At 36.6% G+C, this 26700-nt stretch overlaps 1 protein-coding gene across 2 annotated transcripts in view; it reads right to left on the bottom strand.

Moving 5' to 3' along the window:
- The window catches only part of tnksa (tankyrase, TRF1-interacting ankyrin-related ADP-ribose polymerase a), a 171755-nt gene that overhangs the window by 77102 nt on the left and 67953 nt on the right, over positions 1–26700 (bottom strand). For both annotated transcript variants that reach the window (XM_039750375.1, XM_039750376.1), the window contains exon 4: positions 1976–2012. In XM_039750375.1, coding sequence (XP_039606309.1) covers positions 1976–2012 — 37 coding nt within the window. The remainder of the gene's footprint in view (positions 1–1975; positions 2013–26700) is intronic.

The following is a 26700-nucleotide window of genomic DNA, read 5'->3' as shown; positions in this document are numbered from 1 at the left end:
AATAAAGTAAAATGCATTTTAACCAAGTTTCAGAGAAGGTATTTAGCTCATTTTAAACTCCAGCATAAATAATTTGCCGTTAACTATGATTTATAACAATCGAAGAAAAATTTAATTAAATTAACCCAACTGTAAGAGTGTGTGTATGCATGGACACTGATTGGCTAGCATCTCATCTTGGGAGGGTTCCTGCCAAATGTGGTGCCCTGTGGTGTCCTGAATTATATGAAGTCATTATTTTACTAATAGAAACAGTGTTAATAATTTACAAAATGATGATATTTATCATACCAACACAAAAAAGCATTTCGCCTTAATAAAAAAAAAAGTTCTTGGCAACTAAATTTCAGCCTTGCTCAAGGATATAAAAGCAGGATTTTCATATGGTAGTTATCAGAACTGGCTTAAGAGGGCATGAAAAATTTTTGAACGATGGATGGATTAACATTTTCTGTGAAAAACCTATCAAATGAGATTATTATTGCTGATATATTAAAGAGAAAGCAAAGTATGTTAAAATACCAAAATAGTAAAAGAACAAACAGAAAATATTTATTATATTATTTGATTAAAATTATACCATTCTGTAGTTCAGTTATTAAATACTTTATTTTTGGGTACAAAGCTGACAGCTTACCAATAATACTTTCTAAGGTGATTTTGCTCAAAGAAAACATTTGTATTTATTTTGCAATGGGATAAAAATATATATACAGTAGATGTTAAACCAGATGCACAAATAAACCATTGCAAATAAACAAATAAATGCTCAGCATGATAAAACCGAATCAAACTAATTTATGACCTGATCAGCAGTGCACATTAGATAGTCTGAACACTACACTGTGAGGAAACCTGAAAAAAGGCTAGTGCTTAAAACTTTAGAAACATGCATGATTATCAATGTGAAAAACAAAGCTGAATTAATTACAAGCACACTGTACTGTCATTTAAAATGATTCCCCAAATTTATTTCTTCTTTATAACACAACATTCATACAAAAAATGACAAGGTTCAAGTAACACAAAAATAAACTTATATATTACCTACCCTAATTCTGAAAAGCATCACACAGAACAGACTTCCCAAAAGCAAAGTAAATGTAACTATTTCCAAAACGTACATAGGATTATTCTATACTATATTCTCCTAATGAAAGAATGTTATACTTCTAATCTGAAACTGACCTAGTCCTTCATATTAATGTATACGTTGACCGAACAATACAACAGTGGCTACGCAAGGAGAATGTTTAATTAAACTCCTAGAACTTGCACTTCAAGTTGGAGTCACACTACTATTTGAACTATATAGAAGATTGCAAAAGCAAACGAGCATTTCAGCAGCATGTGGCCCAAATACAAATCAGCCAAGATAAAGATATCAACAGTATAGGACAAAATTAGTTCAATTATAAGCTGTCTTTTTTGACAATTAAACAGCTTAACCTTTGTTGAATTCATTTTAAATTAACATTTTTAACCCTGTTGAATTAATTTAACTATTTCTTTAAAATACAGTCCTTAATTCTTTAAGGGAAATGAAAAATGTTAAACATCAGAATTTTTAAATTAATTAACTAGGGTGTAACTGACACAATCTAGCACAAGAGGGGAACATGTGATAAATAAGGACTCAGCAGGGCAATTAAAACAGCAAGGGGATATTGTAGCACTGCATTATTTAGGGAGGGAAAAAGAGAACAGACTGCTTGACTCAAATTCTCTGATGGCTTTAAGCATTATCTGTAGTTAAAAATCAGCCTCACAATCCTATACAATGCAGCAGTGTGCAATTAATTAACATACATGAAAAGGCACATTGGAAGAGAGATGTGAATCATGCAAGATCGGCAGCACTGGAGAAACAACTCTACGTCTACATTGAGATGCTTATCATTCTGAATAGCCTACATTGCAAGGCATTTCTGTATTCAATTTAGCGAAGGCTGAAATAATTGGAAATTGGACTCACCTTGCTGCTTCCAGGAGTTCATCTTTCTTGTATTCACCTAAATGATTGCAAAAAATCATTCTGTCAGTCAGTGCTAAACAGGGGCCCTAAACAGCAGCATCCAGATCACAGAGCTAAACAATAATCTATATACAGTACATACACATATATACAAACAAATACAGAGAGAAATCAATCTCTTTCTCTCTCTCTCAGTGTGTATAAATAAAACAGTCGTGCAAACTGGAAGGGGAGAGTCAGCCCACACCCCGCTGGGTGATAGAGCCGTGACGCTAGGCAGCTTGTGGTGGCAGCATCACCAATGTCTTGGAGACGGGCAGCAAATTGACGCAGATTCTTGTCCAATCCTCAAATGAAATGGCTTCCCTCTGACAACCAATCAATGCTAACCCCTTTTCTCCCTTTGCACAGAGAAACAGTCCAGTCGCCTTCATAACAGGCTGTCAAAAAAAAAAAAAAGCAGAGGCAGCCGCGTCTTCCTGTCTTCCACCCCCTCTCCCCGCTGGTGCTTATTCTCCTTCCCTGTTTTCAGCCCAGCCCCCAAGTACTTATAAACCAGAACAAATTTAGGGACAAATGCTTTCAACCCTGACACGTGCTTGACATGAAGAAATGAGCACAGCAACATGAGGGGAAAAAATTAAAACACAGAAATCAGCTATAAAAAAAAAAAAATCAGTGGCATCTGACATAGTTTTAACATCATCTGTCATGCATCATTGGTGGGTGGGGGGTTGGTTATGCATACAAATAGGCTTGCATGATTAATTAGATCGATTTCATGTGGAAATCTGCACTAAAGGATGTTGGAAATGTATACCCTGTAAATATTGGTCTAGATGAAAAAAAATACACAATGATCAGAACAATATTTCATGAAAAAAAAAATATATAGCATGATGTACCACAAGAAATGAAAAAAGCTATGACAAAAACAATTTTTGTAAAAGAAATACAAAACAGAAAAAACAAAAACAAATTGCTGCTGGGATACGAAAACCACTTTATGGTAATGACAGGTTAAGATTGGAGACTAGAATACATTAAAAAAAAAAAAAACCTAAAACAGCAACTTCAGTTTTTGTTTACAGTAAATAATTTAATAAATAACTTATAACTAAGGAACAATTTAAAAACAACAAACCAAAACAATTCATAATCTTTACTGCCCATAAAACACACTTTCCCCAATTGGGTTTATTATTACAATTTCTTCTTTCATTATAATGTGTCACATATGCAAATCAATACTGCATAAAAAATGTAATTATACAAATATGGTGACCTGATTTATCTATATACATACACATTTCAACAAATTTTATGTAAAGGAAAAAAAATATACTTCATTAACAAATATTACTATTTTTGATAGGTCTGTTTAGCCAGAATTCTGATGTGCAGATGGAGCCACGTCAAATAGCCGCGGCCGTGTGAATGGCGTACGGCTGCCCTATGCACGCCGTGATACCCCCCTCCCTCTACTGACAGAAGGCGTGTCAAGATTTCACAGTAAACGTGCCCATTCATGCCCTATTTGTTCATTTACCTGGTTCCACCACTAGATGGCGCTTTATTCTCAAGAACACGTTAACACACGCCAGCAATTTAGCTGCACTGAGTTGCAATCACGTGATTTTAACAACCCACCCCCTCCCCCGCCGAACTGACGCTACCAAACTGCACTACAGAGATTAAGATGGCTGCCTACCACTAGAATTACCAGAGCCTACGAAAAAACTCGTAAATCCGTCCCAACTTAAATCGCTTCTTAAAACCGTTCTCACCTCTCCGCCAGCGTCTTTTGTTAACCTAAATGTGCTGATAAAAGAAAAGCTGCAAGTAGCCGGCTATTCCATCCCCCACTGACTTCGAACGTGCACAAACTTCTCCCAGCTCATGCCTTGATTGATTTTCTGGGAGTGAAGCAGATTTTTAGAGTGGAAATAATAGATCGTTGTTTGGAACACACGCATTTCATGTCTGTTCCGTTTCTACAGTAATCTGTGTAAATACACTGTTAAAACAGAAACGTTTTTTATATTCTAGTAGTAGATGACAAAATGTAGGCATAAACCATATAATGTATGAAGCCTGAAGTCCAAATATCAACAGAAATATTTTCACAGAAGGTACAAATCTAACACAACAATTGTGCTTTTATTCAAAAATATAACTGCAGAAACAAAAAGCCGCCTTAACATGCGACTTTGACAATAATTACTAAGACTTCCTCTGTGGCGCAATTGACTCAGCCCCCGACTGGGATTCAAAAGGTCGCGAGTTCGATCCTGCACCTTTCCGTTTTGAGAAGTAAACTGCTCTTACTCTTACTATTTTGGAATAAAAACATACATCTGATTTCCATCTGTAACAGCCGGTGTAGTTTATGATTCTTGTAAAGGTTATCTTTGTTTTTTTTTTTAGTCAGTTTTATTATCTCAGCCGCATTCACAAGCCCAAACACACCCCACCCCCGCATCTGATACTGCTGTTTTCACATAGACGCGCTGTAACAGAGGTAAACTCAGCTCCCTTCTACATCGGAGCAAGAATGCTCATACCATTGCTTGCATACTAAAGTGTCAGCAGGCACTTTTCGTGGCATTACACACAGTTTTGAGCATGCCCTCTGCACACTACTTGTGACTTTAGGCTTTAGGAAGTAAGTAAATAAATAAAGGTAAATCGTGTCATAAAATGAATTCTTCAAAACGTCACATATATTTGTCTCTTTCTTTTTTTTTAAATGTGCGTTGATCACCGCCAGCATGTTGTGGCATACGGCATCTAGCTACCTGCATGTTCTTGCGTGCACTGAATAAGAGACAAATATACAGTCTGACTGAGAGAATCAGACTGAAAAAAACAAACATTTAGAAATGCCATACTTTTACAGCTGATCGGACGCTGTTTGTTTTCAAATAATATTGCATTTGTGCGATGATGTTTTCACATATATTGTCTCTTTCATTTAGGTGTGTAATAGAAACCACAGGATAGAGAGAAATGCAATATTTTTCAAAACGAACAGCGTTAATTATTTGGCACGGACATGCTCAAAAAATACATGTGTAATGCCACAAAAAGTGCATGCAGACATGTCCGTGCCAAATAAATAACATTCGACGTTTTGAAGAAATCACTTTATGACACACCGGTGGCACTTTAACCGTTAGTGCTTCAACGTTAAACGAAGCCCCGTAAACTTGATCCTGAACAGCCACGGACTGACTTTAACAATAATAGTTGATTGTTTTTATATTTATGTTTTTGTATATATTTTTAAATGTTCAAATGAACGTTTCAGAGTATATAATTTGTTGTGTCATCTGTTTACAGTGTTGGCTGATTTTGTGATTGAGACCCATGGGTTACATTGAAATGTTTTTTATTATTAGTAGTAAGCCAGGCTTTAACCGTGGACAAATCACAATATAAGCCCTCTCTCGCACACGCGCTCTCTCTCTCACTCTTTCTTGCACACACACATACACACACACACACACACACAAATATATGAAATTGCGTAAAACCAAATGAAACTATGGCAAAAATATATAAGCAGTGAAAAATACAGTAGTATCCTGTAGGTGATTCCTGTCCTGCGATAACAGGCGCTAACCCTCTGGAACTGTTTAGTTCTGTTAGTATTGTTTTCAAGTGTAAATGTTTATGGGGATTTAATCTGTCTCTGCTGCCGCATCTATTCACAGTTGTGATAAGTGATTAATGGCCCATCAGATCTTTGATGGGGGAACGTTATGCTGGTTAAATGACTAAAGAAATACTGATCCGTATGGACAGATATTTGTTCCAGATATTATGCGCCATTAATTGATTTGTTATGCCATTTTTTGACTATCAGCGAAAAAAACATCAGCGAAAACATCAAAAATATAACAAAACCAAACCCAAGCAGAAGTTACATTTAAGCTTTACTTTGCAGCAAAATATTATCTACCAGTGCATTGAATGTAAATAGATAAAATACACCGTAATGTTAAATACTGTACATAGCCCGTACTTGTATTCCGTACCTACAACGACCAGTATAGATAAATTGCAGATGTTACCATGTCTTTAAGGATTGTTAACCCAGATAGCACACACACGTCGTGGAGACGTCTATGCGACGTCATCTTTTTCATCTGGCAGATGTCTGGCAGAGGGCGTTTGTTCAAAACGAACGCGATGTTTACCAGATGATACGCTCTTTAGCAGACGCTCCGCGCGCATACCTGTGCTATCTGGGAAGGATGTCGTGAAAAATATTGCAATAAGTAGTTTCATTAATTATTTAATTAAAAATAGCATGAGCATCATGGGTTGTGTATTGAGTGATTTAAATCTGTTTTATTAATCGTTTTTCCCTTTTTTACCACATCATCTATTTATGAAACTATGTTGACAATACAAGAACTGCCTGTACAGTAAATTAAAGATACGGTATAGGGCTTCCTGAACACTGCAGTTAACTGAAGCAGTCAATGCTCCATCTGGCGGGATTATACAGCATTGCAACCATCTTTTTAGAAAGCGCATGGGGGCGTTTATGGGGCAGGGCATCGTTAACTGCGTCATCGCGGGGATCACATTCCGTGCACGGATCGTGCATGGTCCTGTCATGGACCTGTTATGCTCCAGGCGGCTGTTTGACGTTGCCCCCACTGTAAGTAGGCATGTCAAAAATTATGAAAGACTCCTTCAATATGAAATACGAAAGATGAAGTACAACTGTATTACAACAGGAGTCAGAAGTGGGTTGAGAAACCGTACTGTAAGCACTTTAGGTATGGACCCAAGTCCTAATCTATATTACTAAATGAAGGTTGTATATATCCACGGATGCCAGAGGCCAGACGCACCGAAAGCGCACGCGCACAGCGCCTCAGCGCCCCAGAGTCAAACCCAGCAGTTTCCCAGAGTCAGTAGGTGGCACCCAAACAACACAGTACAACCTGAAAAATAAACTTCAGGTAAAGCTTCCAATGCCAGCAGTCAGTGTGCCTCAACAGTGCCAGCAGTACTCCACTCCACAGTGCCAGCAGTACCCCATTCCACAGTGCCAGCAGTACTCCACTCCATAGTGGCAGCAGCTACTACACTAAACAGTGGCAGCAGTCAGTGTGCTCGAATCCACTGTGCCAGCAGTCAGTGTAGCAACTGTCAGTGTGGCATATTTGAATCACATTAGGGTAATTCAGTGTTAAAAGTAAGTATGATTCCTAACAGCAAATGACTTCTAGCTAACGATACAGCCACAGAAAAACAAAAACAATAAACGAAGGGGCCTACAACGCACTTCTGAAACACCAGAAGCAAAGGAGTCACGGCACCAAAAAGAAAGAGCTCAACGATTGGAAATACAAAAACGAGCCCGTATGGATAAAAACAATGAAAGAAGCTGCCTACAACAAGCTTCTGAAACAGCAGAAGCAAAGGAGTCACGGCTCCAAAAAGAAAGAGCTCAGGTATCGGATAGGCGTGCAAACGAGACAACAGAACAGCGGGAGAAGCATTTGGAAGGCTTGCGCAATTGTTCATCACAAAGAATATAAGAGGAAACTGCAGAAAGGCTAGAAAGTCATTTAGAAGGTTTAAGACGTTTAGGATTCCAACAAAGAAAAAGCCAAAGAAAGAGAGGAACGACGGACAGCCGCTGAACAATTCTGCCAGTTAGCTGAGAACACATTCTATAATGAGTCCACTGTTCATGAAAATTCATTTGGATTAATGAGTGTCATTTGCAGTCATTGTCATTCACTTAACTTCCTTGAAAAAAAAACTGGCAATACAACTGACGAGTTTACACGTTGTTCTCAAAAGGGACAAGTTAAGCTGCCTCCTTTGGATGAATATCCTGAATATTTACGAAAGCTTTTGACTAACGATGTACCCAAAAGTAAAAGCTTTCTGGAGTGCATTAGATGCTACAATAGTTAATTTGCTTTTGCATCTACCAGAGTAAATATCAAGCCACCACCTGGGAATGGCCCATACTGCTTTTGTGTGTTGCATCGGATTGGAACAGTGCACCCTGAGCCAAATCACGACCGCAAATTTGTCCAAATTTATGTGTTAGATCTAGATGACGCTGTTTATCAACGACATGGACAACTTTATGTTGCCTTTTCAAGAGTCTGGCGTTCATGTGACGTTAAAGTGAAGGTTTTAAGTACTTCATACCAGAGACAGCTAATTCAAGGTCAGGAAACCATCTTTACCAAAAATGTTGTTGATATAGAAATTTGTGATTAACTATTTTGAATTTACCATTTTATGAATCTTATGTTTCCAATTTACTTCATTTAAACCTTTGCACTCCGATATTTTTTTACTTATAAGTGCAGCAACTCAAAGACATTTTGGACTTAAATAATATAAACAAAATTTCAATTTTAGTCTTAATAAATTGGTTAATTTTAGTACAAATATATTTAATTAAATGAAAACTTTCCCAGGACGCTCCCACCCTCCATCATTTTTCATCCCTCCAAAAATCGGAGGGAACAGAAAGTGATTGCCATTTTTGGATTTGTGATTCTTTAGAGAATCGGGGGTTTACTGGTGTTCATATAAGCAGATGAAAGATCAGGAGACATAAATATAACAACTATCTTTATAACTGGTGTAAAGATAGAATGGGATGTGTGCCAATGACTGCTATAGCCCCAACTTTGTAAATACTGTAAGAACATCTACCATAACTCATTAATACAAAACCATTTAAAAGGTCATCTCAATTATTAGTTTTCTGCTCTTTAGACAATATGCATTTAAAGTTTTAAACCTAAAACTGAGCTGGCAATTGAAAAATTTTAATTTTGCTCTCATTCAAACATTTCTTGGTTCTGTGTTATTCTGAAATGTTAGTTTTTAACCAGGTCTCAGAGTTATGCCAAGGGCAATATTTAGATTTGGGATACTTAGTAAACCAGTGATCTAGGGGTACGCGATCTGACAATTTTAGATTGTGATCGATCTTAACGACGTCCACAATCTAATTTTCAAGCTAATCGTACGGATCGTGATCTTTTAAATTCTTCTAATACTCGATACTGATGGATCAGTGCCAAGCCCACAAACCAATAGAATGTTTCCCCATTATGATTGGCTAAACTATATCACGTGTCCCACACCACGGCTTTCTTGTGTGAAGAAGTTGAAAACAGTTCATACAGCGCAAGATGCATGGCAGATAAGCAGATTGTGCCAAAGAAGGACTCAACGTCAGTAGTGTGACAGTGGTTCCGCTATGCATAGTCAGATGCTGAAAAAGCAAAGTTACATGTCAGAAAACGGTTGACACTTTTGTTTCAGGTTGGTCAGTACAACCCCACTCAGCTGTGGTCATGAAGCATAAACTGTTGATTACTGACACATTAGAGAAGTCAAAAAATATGATAAAAGCAGAAAAAACTGTAAAGAGGTGACTTAGGCAGTCACATTCTACCTAGCAAAGGATATGATACCATTGAAAGCTGTAGACAATGTTGGTTTTAAGATACTGATGCACATTTTAGATGGGCGATTTGATTTTCCAAGTTGCAAATATTTTTTTGATACTGCCATTCCACATATGTATAGCAACTGCTGACGGATTGTTGCGAAGCAATTAAAGAACGGTGAATTTGTTGCAATGACGAGTGGCTTATGGTCTAGTCGAATATCCGAGCTGTACCTGAGTCTGAATGCCTGGCAAAAAAGTATCTTTGCATTCCAACAACCAGGGCACCATCAGAAGGAGTGTTTAGCACAGGTGGCAATATTGTCACAAGTCAAAGGGCTGCTCTGAAACCCCATACAGTGGATCAATTGATCTTCCTTGCTAAAAACCTGTGATTGTATAAGCAGAAAATCATTACATCTAATGCAAACATAATGTCAACCTAACTGTTCATGTTTTAAATATGCAACTAAAGTGCCTGGAGTTTAGTTAGCTAGTTTAATAGCATAGTGAAGTTGTTTATACCTGTATTTAAAATGAAAGGTACTGAACATTTGACATTCTTCACCTGCATATACCTCATCATCTACCTTTCTACCTCTAATTTTAGCAGTTTGTTACTCTATTTTAGTTTATTATGTTAACCTTATTACCTAGAATGATTGTGAAACAGTCTTCTTGCAATTATAATGTTTACATTTAAATACATTTTGTTTTTAAATCTGTTTAATGGTTATGTCGCTGTTGATCCTAACTTCAAACTGACAGAATTTTAAAAGTGCACTTGTTTATATTGTTTATATTTATGTTATCTGTTAGATGCTGATTACAATTTTTTAAAGAATGTTCATGTGTTAAAATGTCAGAATGTGAAAATTACCCTTGTTTACATTTTATTATTGCTAGAATTATTTTCTTATGTAATCTACTCTCAAATTAATTCAACTTTGTTTGATATTTAAAATAAAGTGTAACTTGGGACTTAATGAGTTTTGAGTCCGGATGTTCTCTTAAGTGAATGCCACATTGAAAAGATAGGTCGCAATTCAGATTGTGGATTATGATTTTGGGTTAAAATGTTTGTGATATGATTTTTTGGAAAGATTGCCCACCCCTACATGATCATTACAGAGCAGAGTTCAATGACAACAGCACCCATTTCCAATCGAGTGTCAATGACACAAAAACTGCCTCTTCAACTTCTTTCTTGTTGTCATGAGAAGTCAAGCAAAATCTTGCCTGAAAAAGGGGCCTGACTTGCCTCGAAAGCTTGCATATTGTAATCTTTTAGTTAGCCAATAAAAGGTGTCATTTTGCTTGACTTCTCACTACATTCATAATGGCTAACACGGTACAACACCCTAGTACTTCTTGTTGTCAGTAAAGATATATAAGATTTTGATTTTTTATAATATTTCTGAACTATAGCTGTGATATCTTTCACTTGGATGTTATAGGTTGCATTGAGTAAATAAAGCTGGAAAAAATATCTGACCCTGGCTACACAACAGAACTCCATGCCCTGAAAGCTATTGAGCATCCCATTTTCTTTGTAAAAGAAGTGGTTTGTTAGTTCATATGTAGCATTATCAGCATCATGCTATTATGTACAAGGAGGCATTACAATTGGCTAGGAATGTTTACTATACCAGCTTAATTCCAAATGAACAGGATAATTCCTAGGGGGTATTCCATGAAGTGCACTTAGTGAGTAAGCCTCACTTAGATCGAGTTGCTGTACTTATTTGAGCCAGTTTCAATTCTACTAAAGAAGATTAGGGCAAGTTGCGCCTGGAAACCAAGGCAACTAAGTGCCATGTCTTAGCCTAGCGTGCACCAGACTAAAAGTAAAGCCTAGAGTAGTGTTGTGGGTTGAGAGTTCATGATACTCCCAGTCGATGAGAAACAAAACCTCTGAGAAACTTTCAGGAACTTTTTGTAGCATACAAATGGAAAAATTCTTATTTAAATCAAACTTGCATGTTGGTTACAAAATGGTAAAACATTATGCCCTAAAATACTGATTCAAAATTAACAACATTAAATGATGTCATTCATTACCACATTTTTGTCGGGGCAGAATTTTTAGTGTCTAATGTTATTGCATTCTTAGTTACACTATAGTTTAAATAAATCTAATGTTTGTTTCAAAGTGGTAAAACATTAAAAGATGCACTGTTCATTGAAAAATGACAAGAATCATTAAGATATTACACATTTAATTATTATGCCATTCGTCCTCCTTTCTTCAGCGACAGACAAAAGGAAAACAGAGTAATAATTAAAAAAAAATGTTATGTTCCATAACGTTAAAATCATTTGTTACAAAAAACGCACCAATTCTAAGTTAGTAAACCAACCTCTAACATTAAAGCAGTGCCGGGATGTGCAATGTACAGGATAAGAAAAAAATGCCACACTTAGAGCTTTCCAGGATCAATCCTGGTGTGCTCCTCTTGTCGCATACTACGAAGAGCTACTAAACCCTAAGCACAAATAAGGACTACAAAGAAATTGTCATTTTTGATATGTCAAGATAGTATTTGCATGTACACTGTAAAATAATAAAGAGTAACAAATATTAAGAAATTCAAATAAATTCTAATTCATTAAATGCATTCAACCTCTTCATTATTTTGTAACAGTCCATATTGTATTTTTTTGCTATACATAAAACATTAAAAATATAAAATGTCCTGTAATTGAGGATATCGCACTAAAAAACACAAAGTTTGTCAAGTCTGGTCTGATAGTCATGATGAGGATTTTCACACAGATGTTTACAATTGCATTCAATGCATCAAATTTCAGTTTGCTTAAAAAATCCCTGTGGGATAATCCATGGCGTGTAAATTTCTTGAAAATCCAATGAATGAGGAACTCTGATTGTCTGTAGCAAACAGCTAAAAGACAGCACTCACACCTTGGCATTTCCTGACAACTACAGCACTGCAAAAAGCAACTTTATATGCAATTAGTTGAAGCCATACATTGCAAAGTCAACTTGCTATAGGAAACTCTTGAGCAGTGTGCAAACCATTTCCATCAAACTGACTTTTCTTTTTTTTTTTGGTAAGTGAATCTCTGTAAAATGCCTTTATTCAAAGTCATATGAGTGACAATGGATAATGTTAAGATTCCCAAACATCATAGATTCAACAGACTATACTCATGTGCAAATAACGACAGTGTCCCATTAATTAGGGAAACACAAATCATTCAAAGCATCAATTGACAATGCAGCCCTTTTAATAAAACTTTACCTTATATGACCAGTTGTACTGTTCAATCTTATATTTTGATGAGGGCAAACTCCTTCAGCAAGAGTGGCACTGGGGCACTGCACCAGAGGCAGAAGCTGCATCTTTTCTTTAGGTTGCTAAGTGTGCAATTTATGTTTGTATATAAATGTACTGTACACTCACCTAAAGGATTATTAGGAACACCTGTTCAATTTTTTAATTAATGCAATTATCTAATCAACCAATCACATGGAAGTTGCTTCAATGCATTTAGGGGTGTGTTCCTGGTCAAGACAATCTCCTGAACTCCAAACTGAATGTCAGAATGGGAAAGAAAGGTGATTTAAGCAATTTTGAGCGTGGCATGGTTGTTGGTGCCAGACGGGCCGGTCTGAGTATTTCACAATCTGCTCAGTTACTGGGATTTTAACGCACAACCATTTCTAGGGTTTACAAAGAATGGTGTGAAAAGGGAAAAACATCCAGTATGCGGCAGTCCTGTGGGCGAAAATGCCTTGTTGATGCTAGAGGTCAGAGGAGAATGGGCCGACTGATTCAAGCTGACAGAAGAGTAACTTTGACTGAAATAGCCACTCGTTACAACCAAGGTATGCAGCAAAGCATTTGTGAAGCCACAACACGCACAACCTGGAGGCGGATGGGCTACAACAGCAGAAGACCCCAGCGGGTACCACTCATCTCCACTACAAATAGGAAAAAGAGGCTACAATTTGCACGAGCTCACCAAAATTGGACAGCTAAAAACTGGAAAAATGTTGCCTGGTCTGATGAGTCTCGATTTCTGTTGAGACATTCAAATGGTGGAGTCAGAATTTGGTGTAAACAGAATGAGAACATGGATCCATCATGCCTTGTTACCACTGTGCAGGCTGGTGGTGGTGGTGTAATGGTGTGGGGGATGTTTTCTTGGCACACTTTAGGCCCCTTAATGCCAACTGGGCATCGTTTAAATGCCACAGGCTACCTGAGCATTGTTTCTGACCATGTCCATCCCTTCATGACCACCATGTACCCATCCTCTGATGGCTACTTCCAGCAGGATAATGCACCATGTCACAAAGCTCGAATCATTTCAAATTTGTTTCTTGAACATGACAATGAGTTCACTGTACTAAAATGGCCCCCACAGTCACCAGATCTCAACCCAATAGAGCATCTTTGGGATGTGGTGGAACGGGAGCTTCGTGCCCTGGACGTGCATCCCACAAATCTCCATCAACTGCAAAATGCTATCCTATCAATATGGGCCAACATTTCTAAAGAATGCTTTCAGCACCTTGTTGAATCAATGCCACGTAGAATTAAGGCAGTTCTGAAGTCGAAAGGGGGTCAACACCGTATTAGTATGGTGTTCCTAATAATCCTTTAAGTGAGTGTATATTCTAGTAATTCTAAAATATGTTCTTGTATATAATTTTCAATTGCTGCTGAATACTTGTTTTAAGGGCTTCAAGAATGATGTTAACAGAATAACATTACATTAACGTATTTAAATGTGAACAATGACATTAACATTTAATTCTGCAATGCAAAAATTCATAACTGTATTATACTCTGGCCTTGGTCTGCTAAAGATTGCCTCCTATCCTCTCTAACCTTCTTAGTTGCAGACACATTGTCTTTTTGTCTAATTATAGATCAACTATTATTTCTTGATCAACTGCTGGAAAAAACGACACTGCCTCCGTTACCTATTCTTCTATTTTACTACAATTAAATAGAAATCTCTAACCGTTCAAAGCTGTCCAATAATACACCATACATTGCATTAGTTAAAGTTGCACCATACACTGTATCACACTTAAAGGCACTCAATATGCCGATATTATGCCCTCCTCTGTGCATTTTGTACGCTGTTTAATGCTACTGACGACTGGTCTTTATGGATGCTTATATATCACAAATGCATGCATAATTCTGGACTGCCCAAACCCATCTTAACAATAAACACTTGCTGTTAGTGGAGCCAACTTGGCCTCAAGTAGCAAAACGCTTATTTAAGTGAGGTGTCCTCAGCTAAGTCTCAAATTTGTACATGTGCAAATCTATTTTTAATGTGTTATTTGTACCAAAAAAAAACAAATAACACAATATGGACTGTTATAAAATAATAAAGAGGTTGAATGAATTTAATTATTGAGGTAGGTGATTGAATTTATTAATATATGTTACCCACCGGACTTTTGTTTTCAAACCTCAACAGATTGCTTTTACCTGTTGATAACCAGGATTCTGTATCTGCAGAGCTCTACAATATACATTTATGGAGCTTTCCAAGGCAATGCATAATCTACATATTCGGAGCACTGTCCTTTACTTAAGTTCTGGTGTTGACAACTAATCAGTTGTAAGACTTTTCCCTTGTGGTGGAGAGATTAATTGCTGAGCTTATGGCCACATCTTGATCTTGTACCTGCATTTCTAGAAAAGGCTTGCTGTTCAAGTTTATGTTTGTTCACAAATAACACATTATTAATGAGTCTTTCCTCATGGGTACTATTCCTGCTTTTTAAAAAACTGCAGTGATTACTCCAGTACCTAAAAATCCTGGACAAAATTCCTTATACTATAGCAACTTCCATCCTATCTCAAACTTACCATTTTTGTTCAAATTCCTTGAACATGTTGTTTTGAGACATTTGCTAACTCATTTATCTAATAATTTGTTTCAGATCAAAACACAGTACTGAAATTCCACTTGGAAACATAAACAATTTACTGGTAGCTGAAGTTTCAGGATATCTTAACATTCTTATTTTGTTAGATCTTTCTGTTGTATTTGACATAAGATCTTGTTGGATCATCTGGAAAATCTAGTCGGTATCACTAATTCAGCTCTGTTCTAGTTCAGGTCATACATTTGTTCTCTGGAACAGTTTGCTGGTAATTTCAGGTCAGCTTCATCTCATTTGTTATACGATGTTCCCCATGGTTCTGTGATAGGTCTGCTGTTGTTTAAATGTCACCTCTTGGCCAGTTAATTCAAAAGCATGGCCTGAAAATACATTGTTATGCTAATGATATTCATATGAATATGAAATTTAAATCTACTCATATGGGACCTCCTTGTGTGTTGACAAATTGTATACATGATATTACTGTGTGGTTTTCTGAAAACGTTTTGAAACTAAACAGATAAATCTTAAGCTCTTATTGTTGCATTGCATGCTGAACTCAAATGTGTTCACCTGTCTATTCTCAGTTAATAGTCAACAGAGGTGTGGTAAAAAGGTGTTATCTTGGATTCTACTCATTATTTTGATTTACATAGTAGCTTTTTTAGCATTACATCTTTTCCCAAAAAAAATATTGAATTATCGTGATTTTTCCTTCTACTTACCCTTTACCTATTTTCTTTAGGAGTAAGTGACCGCATCAGGTTCATTACTGTGATTGTTTACTGTCGTACTTTAAGATTAACACACATATTCATAGATACTAGGCTGACCCGCCTTTAAGGTGACCGACTTTTAAGTTGACCACTTCTTAAGGCAATTCAATATGTAGATCAATTTGATATTTTATACAAACTCATTAATTTGGTTATATTGCATTTGAGCGGTATTACTTTAATACTCATAGTTTCTGTTATTTTTGTGATGAAATTTAAACTTTTTTTCTATATTGAGGTCGCCCTTTTGAACCCCCCTGATATTTACTACGCAGTGAGGCATTTGTACTCCATCAACATTAATTATTTCCAGAGACATAATTTTGTCTATTTTTCCAGCGCTTTGCGCACAAAAGCAAGGGAACGATGGGAGCACCAGAACTCATAGTAGTCTGTGAGAAGCGGAATACCGCTACGCTTTCCACTCACGGGATGGAAGGACAATCCCGACCGCTTTTATATAGTAAGAAAGAAGAAGATGATATCGCACAGTCTGGAGTAGAAAATCATCTTTTACCTTGAAAAACGAAAGTACAAATCCCATTGTGCGCGTTGCAAAATGGACGGGGCGTGTGAAACTCCGCGCCTGCGTGGCACTCACGGGACGGAAGGACAATCCCGACCGCCTTTATATATAGGATACTCATACACATTTTCTAACCCGCTGAATCCGAAAACAGGGTCACGGGGGTCTGCTGGAGCCAATCCCAGCCAACACAGGGCACAAGGCAGGGACCAATCCTGGGCAGGGTGCCAACCCACCGCAGGACACACACAAACACACCCACACACCAAGCACACACTAGGGCCAATTTAGAATCGCCAATCCACCTAACCTGCATGTCTTTGGATTGTGGGAGGAAACCGGAGCGCCCGGAGGAAACCCACGCAGGCACGGGGAGAACATGCAAACTCCACGCAGGGAGGACCCGGGAAGCAAACCTGGGTCTCCTAACTGCGAGGCAGCAGCGCTACCACTGCGCCACCGTGCCGCCCACTCATAAACACAGACCACAAATGTACCGTATGAAAGATGTACTGTATACACATGCATGTTATTCCCTAGCACTTTAACCCACTCAAGTACCGTATGAATAACACACTCACAGTCCGCTTTCCCTTGAAGAGACTTACTTATTATCAGCATGAACATCATACAATGTTTTAAATATAGCTCAGAGCTAAATATTACTTTGGTCTCTAGGAATATATTCAAACATGCAAAGGCTCAACATCCTTGGTTATAGGCCATTTATCAAAAAAAAATGCCTTAATTTACATACTGTTCCCTACTATTGGATAGAACTCTCATCTTCAGCCTTAATAAACCTTGCAGATTGAAGTGTATGGTAAACTTCGACTGCTCCAGGTGCTCTTAATAGCTACTTTATTATTACAGTCACTCTAGATATAAAGACAAAGTATAGAACTTTAAAAGCAACGTATTTATTACATGAACAATAATACAAAACAGAACAAGGAATAAAAGAAAATAAGATTGAAAGTAAACTTATGGAAATTAAAGATGTCAAAGATGAATTAGCAATCAATTTTCATGGACTGTTTTAGCTGATGATCAGATAATCAGGTGCCTTTCCTGATGTCATATTTTCAATTCCACAGCAGTTTAGCAACATGTGATTGTATATATACCTGATTGGCTGGCTGTCGCTATGATGGATGAATTTGTTCAAGCCCTTTATTGTTTGGTAAACAAGCATACTTAAAAGGATTGTCCCAGGCTGTAAACTGGTTTGGCAATTTCTAGTCCTATGGCATCTCCTTCTGTTTGCAGGTGGTAAAGTAATCTGATACAGTTTGAAGCATCAGCATATTTTCCTTTCCAAGGCTATAAACCAACTTCACAAGTTATAAAATAATCAATACAAGATTAGGCATCTCCTGGATTGTCTGCTTTGTTTAAACAAATGTTACTGTGATTGATACTGGTACAATTCAGGAAAATAAGAAGGCGGGACATCAGGGCATCCTAAGTGTTAAATTTACCCTGTCCATACGAGTAAAATATTTGTTTTAAAGCGATACAATTTGTGAAGCGTCCTTGCTTTATTAGTAAATAAATAGGTTTTAAAGAAGAAACTGGGTTATGCTAAAACCTGCAACCACTGCAGATCTCAAGGACCGTAACTAAGTACCCCTGGCCTAAAACAATGAGACATAATGAAAGAAATGATACAATTTAGGACTGCACTTAATGATTATTTTGATAACCAATTAATCTGACATTTATTTTGTCAAATCGATTAGTTGTATTGAAAAAAAAATAAATACATTTAAAATTAAACACAAAATTCATGAAATAGAACTTTTCATTAAATAAACAGATATGTATAAAATATTCAGAATTTTTTTTTAAATGAACTACTTGTTATTTTAAACAGTATTAGTTTTTATGCAACATTTACGTAATAATACATTGAAAATAAATAGGAATAAAACATTTAGTAGCACTTCTGGCTCTGGGTGTGCAATAAACACACACACTTTCCTTAACAACAGTAGTTTTCAATAAATTTACTAAACTTGGCTTACCAAGCCAATTTGAGTTCCAATAATTAGTTCTAAAAGTTTTGGAATCAATAAAATGACAACGGTGCCCAAATTTATGCACCTGCCTGATTTTGTTTGAACAATTATTGCACACTTTCTGTAAATCCAATAAACTTCATTTCACTTCTCAAATATCACTGTGTGTGTCTCCTATATGATATATTTAACTGACATTTTTTATAGTAACAACCAACGATTTATACAGGAAAATAATGACTATTAACAAGGTTGCCCAAACTTTTGCATCCCACTGTATTTTGCATCACTCAATATAGCAACTTTTTATGCAACACAGTGATTAACTGTGACAGAGCTGTCTTAATGTGCGACTTTTATATTCACATAGGTGTACGGTAGAATCAGACAATCTTAATAAACACTCTATGCCAACTAGGCTTGGTAGAAAATCTGAACAATGGGTAGAAAGGATACACAAACAATATGCCACTGAACAACCTACAAAACCTGAATGGACCAAAGTTCCAAAAAATGATATCATGGGATAATCTTATTCTAAGTGATGACTGGATAGTTTTTACACTAAGCTAAGAATTAAAAAAAAAAAAAAGAGTGACATTCAAGATTGATATTATTTCAGCGTCAAATACAATTTCTTTTTTTTTTTTTACAATCTTTCATTTCAGTTTCAAAACAAAAATAAATACTAGCCTAAAAACTCAAAATTGGCTACTTGCCCTTCTCAAACATATGCTTTATTCAATTTAAGGATCTGTATATATTTTCTATTTTTTGGCTATCACTTGCAGTGAATTTTTTTTTAAATAAAAAGTTTGCACCACTTTTTAATACATAATGCATCTCATACTTCTGTTTAAATTTTAAAAAAAGGCAGCGCTTACATAAATAAAATAAAAAAAAAAACTTCACACTAGCAAAAGAATTCATTTAAATCAATACTTTAAATGAAAAAAATGACAAGTCCCAATATAAAGCTGGTAAAATTGTTTACCATCTGTATATTCTGTAAGTTCAAATAAGATTAATGGTCAATAGGAACACTTCTAGAATCACTTCTCTAAAGTAATTTCACATAATCACTTACTTAAATTTGACTTTCTCCTGGCCTTGTTAATGAATTTACAGCTTAAAATATGAAAACTGCAAAAATGTATCAAGCTTTATTGATACTATGAGATACTGTAACCATATTGTTGATATAGAGATCAGTTGCCTAACTTCACTAACCTGACGAATTTAATATTTACATATACTGTATTAGCTCCTCTCAAAACAAAAGTAGTTAAAATACAGATCAGCTTATCATGATTACACACTTTAATTATGTTCAAATGCTTAAGATACTGTTAATTAGTAAAACATATACAAAAAAGAACACATTTACATTGTTATGAAATATGTACAACACACTTTACCTTTTTCACTCAGAATATCATTGCAAATTAACAGATGTTAAACAAAAATGCATAGACTTAGATAACCACAGTAGCTAACCTGACAGATAAGAAATTGCAACTGCCATGTACAGATCTTCCAAACATTTGGAAAACTACATTTAATAACAATTTTAATGTTAAACTAGAACATACAAGAATACAAATTTGAAAGTTGTACTTACTGTATGTCACAGTAATCCTGGGATTAACTGCAACATTCTGTGAGCTTTAGTAATTTATTTTTTTTTTTACTAAATATTTCATCATAAAGTAACAAACTAGTTCATCTGTGGGTCTTACACCTTACTCAGTTGAGGGCAGAGAGAGAAAATTATTTAAAAATCATAGATATTTAAACATCCAAAAGTAAGAGAACAAACTGTAGTCCAATAAACTAAAATTAAAAACTCTGAATGTCAATTAAAGGCATAGAAGGCTTATTTTAAAATAGGATATTTCCAAAAATAGTGTAATATTTTTTAAAAGTTTTGGACATACCCTCTTAGAAAGAATTTTTTTTTTCTCTAATTTTAGTTACTATAGAATATAATTTACCCATTGAGTTATATAAGGTGGGTTGAGATTCTTCCAGATGAGCAAGGAAATGGCGCTTTTCCACTGCATAGTACGGCACAGCACGGTTCAGTACAGCTCACCTTGGTTCGCTCAGTTCGCTCGGTTTGCGTTTTGACTGCAGTTTAGTACCGCTTTAGAGTGGGCGGGATTATTCACGTGTCGTTATAGTTGCGCCGCCTCTACTGCCGTGACACCGTGGAACTTTTACAACAACACGCAGACAACGACAACACTTTAGCTCGACGACGCCCAAGGGTAAGCATCTAAAAAAAGCACGTCACTAGCTAACTTTTATCACTGTTCCAAAGCATAAAATGAACTTAACTGCCAGTGTAACATTAAAATGGTGATTCTGTATATTACAGATCTTCCACATTTTGCAAAAAAGTCGCCGCAACAGACCATCTGTTTGGACATTTAACCATGCTTCAGAGTGGTGGGATGTGATTGTTCCCGGTTTTACAAACACTCAGTGGCTGGAGAACTTTCGAATGTCTGAAGAAACATTCATCCACTTATGCAACAAACTGCGTCCAGCGATGGAGAGACGGGACACAAACTTCCGCGTGTGTGTACCTTTAAAGAAAAGAATAGCCAGTGACGCAGTAATGACGATTTTCTCCGGCCAATAAGTGACCAGCAGAGTTTACACGTCACGTTTTGGTAACGGTTCGGCACGCTTGGAAACTCGGCTGAGGTGGTACTAAAAAAAGGACCAGGTACCAGGTACTGTTCCCAGTGGAAAACGCCCCAAAAGTGAGCTGAACTGAACCGTGTCGTGCCGTACTATGCAGTGGAAAAGCGCCATAAGTCTGCATGGTAGCAGCGTGGGTATAAGACTTTGATTTCAAATATCCAATAAACACTTTCACAAAAGGAGTAACAAAACAAGTATGCTTTCATTACAAAAATAAAACCGAAGAAATTGAAATTGCTCGATTGACATGTTGCTTGAGCCCAACTATCAGTCGGTACAAAGTAAAAGATGTGTGTTTGCGAGTTTCATTTTCAATCAGTTGTCACAGTGGTAACGCTGCTCTGTCACGGGTCTGTGCATATGGTGCAATGGATAAACCACACCTTACCAAGCTCAAAGTAATAGGCTCGAATCCTGCATCATCTCTGAATTTAGTGTTTTGAGTAGTGAGCTTCTATTATTATCATCATGTAATATTCTGTGTAAATTCATGGTACTTTTCCTCACACACAGCCAGTCATATCAACAAGTCATTTGAATGTTTTTTATGCAGTTTTATTCTTGGATTCTTGAAAAAAAAAATGAATTTAAACAAAATGATGTCTAATAGACATGAAATAAAACTGTAACAAATCGCATAATAGAAAAAATATAGTAAATTGAAAAAACAAAGTCAAATACACTAGGAACATTCATTTACAGTAATTAAACATGAATTTGAGCACATAAGCACCAAACTATTCTCACTCATACTAATACTTATGGGCCAGTTTCACTTTTAATAAAGTAACAGGTATTGTATGATGTGGTGTATGGCCGGCCATTTATCCCAGCCAATACCCCCAAGCCGCCAGGTGGAGCCCTCCCTGCAGTATCGTGGTCCCCTAAAGACCAGCAGGGCATCATGGACATTGCAGTTTTTATACGCAGCCCTGCTGGATGCCATGGGGGCCGCTAGGGGACGCTGCAGGGGGCAACAATGGTTATTTTCCCTACGCTCCGGAAGTACGTCCGAGTCACATGGACAAGGGGAATGACGTGCTTCCGGGGTGAAGAATAGGACCTAGAAGTGATACAAGATCACATGGACTGGGGATTGGGAACACTTCCGGGTCAGGGAATATAAAAGGATTGTGGGAGCTCCCAGATGGTGAGCTGAGCTGGGTGGAAGGGTGGCAACGCGTCTGGGAGTTGGAGGATTGATTTATTGTGTATTTGTTATTGATTTGTATGAGTATAGTGGAGGAGAGGGTGCTTTGTGCACTATGGAAGATTAATAAAGTCAAAGTTTGGACTTTAACCTGGTGTCTGGAGTCGTGGACAGGGGTTCAAGGGAGCGATAGCATCCCCTATCTGTCACAATGAGTTCTACCACAGCCTTTAAAGTTGAAAAATGCACAATGCATTTCAGAAAAATGAAACCGAAATATTCAACTAAGTAAACATACATAAACTTTTACGAGATATCTTTTTCAACACTGAAACAGATTTGATGGATAGTAAATAATTTACATGTTTTTAAGTGTTTACCTTTTCTATTTAAGTACTGTACATTTTTTTTATAAAAAGGTCAAGTTAACCCTCTTCAGAGAATATCAGAGTCTTAGTCATTTTAAAGAAATGCACAATTTAAAGACAAAAATGTAGTTTTATGTGAATTTCCCCTTGGGATTAATAAAGTATCTATCTATCTAATACTTTTGTTAAAAGAAATAACCATACAATACAATTAACCCAGAAAATCACAAGAAACTTAATTTATTATCGATACCTTACAATTCTCAGAAATGAAACATTCTCAGCACAAACAATATTTGAACTTACAGTATTTGTGTAGGCGCTGATTTTTTAGGGTGTAACGATAAAATTTTATTTTAAATAAAGTCATGCACTGACTCATGGCTCAATTTTGAAATGGCCATTTGTCTGTTTGTCTAATTAGATTTATGTCAGTTACAGCATGTACAGGTCACTGCAACTGACACTCTGTGGATCTGGCGTGAGTTACCAGTATCCATACTTTAACTGCCAGTTATCACAAACCAATATTCGAACTTCTGCAGCTTTTTTGAAGGGTTCCACATAACACTTTTGAACTGTTGATCACCTGATACGTGGCTCATTCATCCTCCCAAACTGCCATTTGAAAGTGCTGCGCAACTATGCTCCCCATAAGGGACTGCGTTCACCACTCATGCAGTAATGCTTAGTGGCGATCACTCAAAACTTCATGGGAGACTCATACCCACAAAAAATCCAGCTCATCATTCATGTGTTGCTGTTTGGCAGTGTTCGTTACAGCCCGAAAAAAGTCATCATTCATTTATCTGTGCCTGGTTGTTTGCCGAGTCTACAACAGTGTTGTATGAGTGATTGTCACTCAGTGAGAGATAGCAGCTATATCCATGGTTCATTTAAGCCTTATAACCGATGGAGCCACGGAAAGGCTTCAGCTACACAAACCAGATCCAGGCCTTAAACTGAGCAAAGCAAAGCAAAAAAAAAAAATATATATATATATAAATATTTTATTGAATAAAGTAGTATATGGTTCCATTTTTAAAATTGGAATTGGCAATAACTCTTCTGACTTGATATGACTGCAATGGCACCACACTTTCAGTGACTTTTTACCAGATTTTACCATGCATTGTTAAATGCACAGAAGATGCACAGACAAGACAATACAGAAAGCAAGAAACACTTAAAATCTTGCACTACTGTATATCTGTCTAGACACAAACCTCTATCATTTATCATTGATTCTCTAAGCACTGAATGCCTGTAAGTAAAACTGAAAATGGCATTATTTGCTCCACATATATCTCTAAATTTTGGCCAAAATGCTTTATCCTTTTCTCATCTGATCACAAAACCTTTCACCCCATTACAAGTGGGTCACTCTCATGAATAATGCCGCACCTCATATATGCTGTAATTTTGTTCTTTTAAAGTAATGTATTTCTTTGTGTCACCCACTTACACAAGATATTGTTATAGCAGCGATGTTGACACATTATTGCAGACTGATGCACCTTTATTCCAATCTCGACTACTTCAAAGTGACTGCAGGCCTCTCTGTGACTTCTCTCCAAAGTGTCTGTCTTGTTTGCAGAGAGTTTCAGCTGATTAGGCAGCTTCTGAGTGGGTTCAACTAGCTTCCTCTTCCTGATAACTGAACCAACTGTACCCTCTGGGACACATTCTTATTTATGCATTTATATTATTTTAATATTTCTAGCCTATTAAGAATGCTGCTTATTCTTCATTTTAACATCTATCATTTAGACCAACAAGAAGAATTATAAACTGTTGTTTTTTATCTGTCAAGAAAATGTGTCAGTTATTATTACGATCCAGTTGTAGAAGGCAAATGTGTTCTGATTGGGCAACTGTTTTTCACTTATGTAAACCTAAAACAACAGATTGAATATTTATGAAATGTTTTACCCTTAAAGTTTTTTTCTAAAATTAAAATATGTTAGAAGGTGAGTTGGCATTGTAGGGGAGGTTTGGTTATTTTAATGTCTATTCTATTAACAAAATCAACAAACTATTACAATAAATCTAGCAAAACTTGACCACAAAAATTAAAACAATGCTGCATATATAATATTGAATTAGCTGAGTGCTTTGAAATAAAAATCACAGAGAACAAAATTTCAGTGAAAGATCTGTTGTTAGGTAAAACTGGACAGCAGGTCAGGTATTTAAACACTTTTGTAAGGTTTTGTATTGTTGTTATAACAAGAACAAGCATCAGCATATTTTGCATTTTTTGCACCATCTATTGAAGTCTGGAAGCATTACATTTTATTGCTGCTTGCACAGCAAAATGCATTGCTTCTAGGTTACAAACAGTTAGATTACTATAAAACATGAAATGTGCATGCCTTGTATAATCAACATCAAGTACACCAGTAACACTATAAAAAAAGTGTGCTTGACTAGGTTGTTATAAGTTGTCCAGTGTGATGATGTCATGGCTGTGCTTCAGAAGACCCAAACAATAAGGTGAATAAGTTACTGAGAGAACTTTAACCGTGGCTTTGCGGATGGATCTTTATAACTGCTGTTTGAATTTAGCAATGTACCTTTACAAGTATGGCACGCTATGGGAAGCAAGTAAACGTTGTAATCGTTTTTTAAGACCTAGTAGTTAGATGTCACTTACTGGTAATTTGTTACTATACAATACAAAATATTGGCAACTGCAAAAGTAAATAAATAGCAGGATGCATATTATACAGTACATACATATATACATATGCATACATATACTAGCAGATTACCCAGTGGCTTCGCTCACTGAGTGGAACGAAAAAATTTGTGGCTCTCATGAGGCAACGGCATTAATGACCCAATTCTATGAAAGATTTGCCCCCGCATTTTAAATGTCAGCATAAAGCCAGACTCATCGGTAGCAGCCGTGGTGCGAAACGATGTCATCTGAAAACACGAATTGTATTTCCTAATGTTATGTAAAAAATGAGTTGAATATGGATTTGCGCCAGAAATAAGAGACAACGGTTCAGGTGGAGAGCTTAAAGGTGTTAATTTCACATCCCACGTGATTCAAATTTAACCCTCTGTGGCTGGCAGTACTCACATATGATGTCCATTTATCCTATGGTAACTTTTGGATGTAAGCAATAATCTTTTTCAATGTTATAATTCAGACCCTGACGCCTGTGTAACATGGTAGCCTGTGAATACTGCATCCATCGAATTCGATTCTGTTCAACACGTTGTTTGGGTGTTTGTGAGGCCCTCAACTGTGATTGTCGTATATGTTGATCAGCGAGCCTGCGAACCTACTCTCTTGATCTGTTTATGTCTCACTTTGTCTGTGTAACCTGACTCCTCTAGTCATATGTAAGCACATTGTTCAGGTGTTTGTGAGGCCATCAATAGTGACTATCATATATGTTGATCAGCGAGCCTGCGAGCCGTCTCTGTCGATTTGCTTCTATCTCATTTTCTCTGTGTAACTGGACTGTGTTGAGTGCATTATAATGTGTTCTGTGGTCAAACATAATTTCCGTTTCAAACACAAAAAGAATTATATTAAGTATACAGCATATAGATAGATATAAAGTCATATGAAAAAGTTTGGAAACCCTTCTCAGCCTGCATAATAATTTACTCTACTTTTAACAAAAAAGATAACAGTGGTATGTCTTTCATTTCCTAGGAACATCTGAGTACTGGGGTGTTTTCCGAACAAAGAGTTTTAGTGAAGCTGTATTTAGTTGTATGAAATTAAATCAAATGTGAAAAACTGGCTGGGCAAAAATGTGGGTCCCCTTGTAATTTTGCTGATTTGAATGTATGTAACTGCTCAATACTGATTACTTGCTAC

The sequence above is a fragment of the Polypterus senegalus genome, chromosome 4 (genome assembly GCF_016835505.1).
Source record: "Polypterus senegalus isolate Bchr_013 chromosome 4, ASM1683550v1, whole genome shotgun sequence".
In the NCBI taxonomy this organism is placed as follows: Eukaryota; Metazoa; Chordata; class Cladistia; order Polypteriformes; family Polypteridae; genus Polypterus; species Polypterus senegalus.
This window is presented reverse-complemented; position numbering and strand designations above follow the sequence as displayed.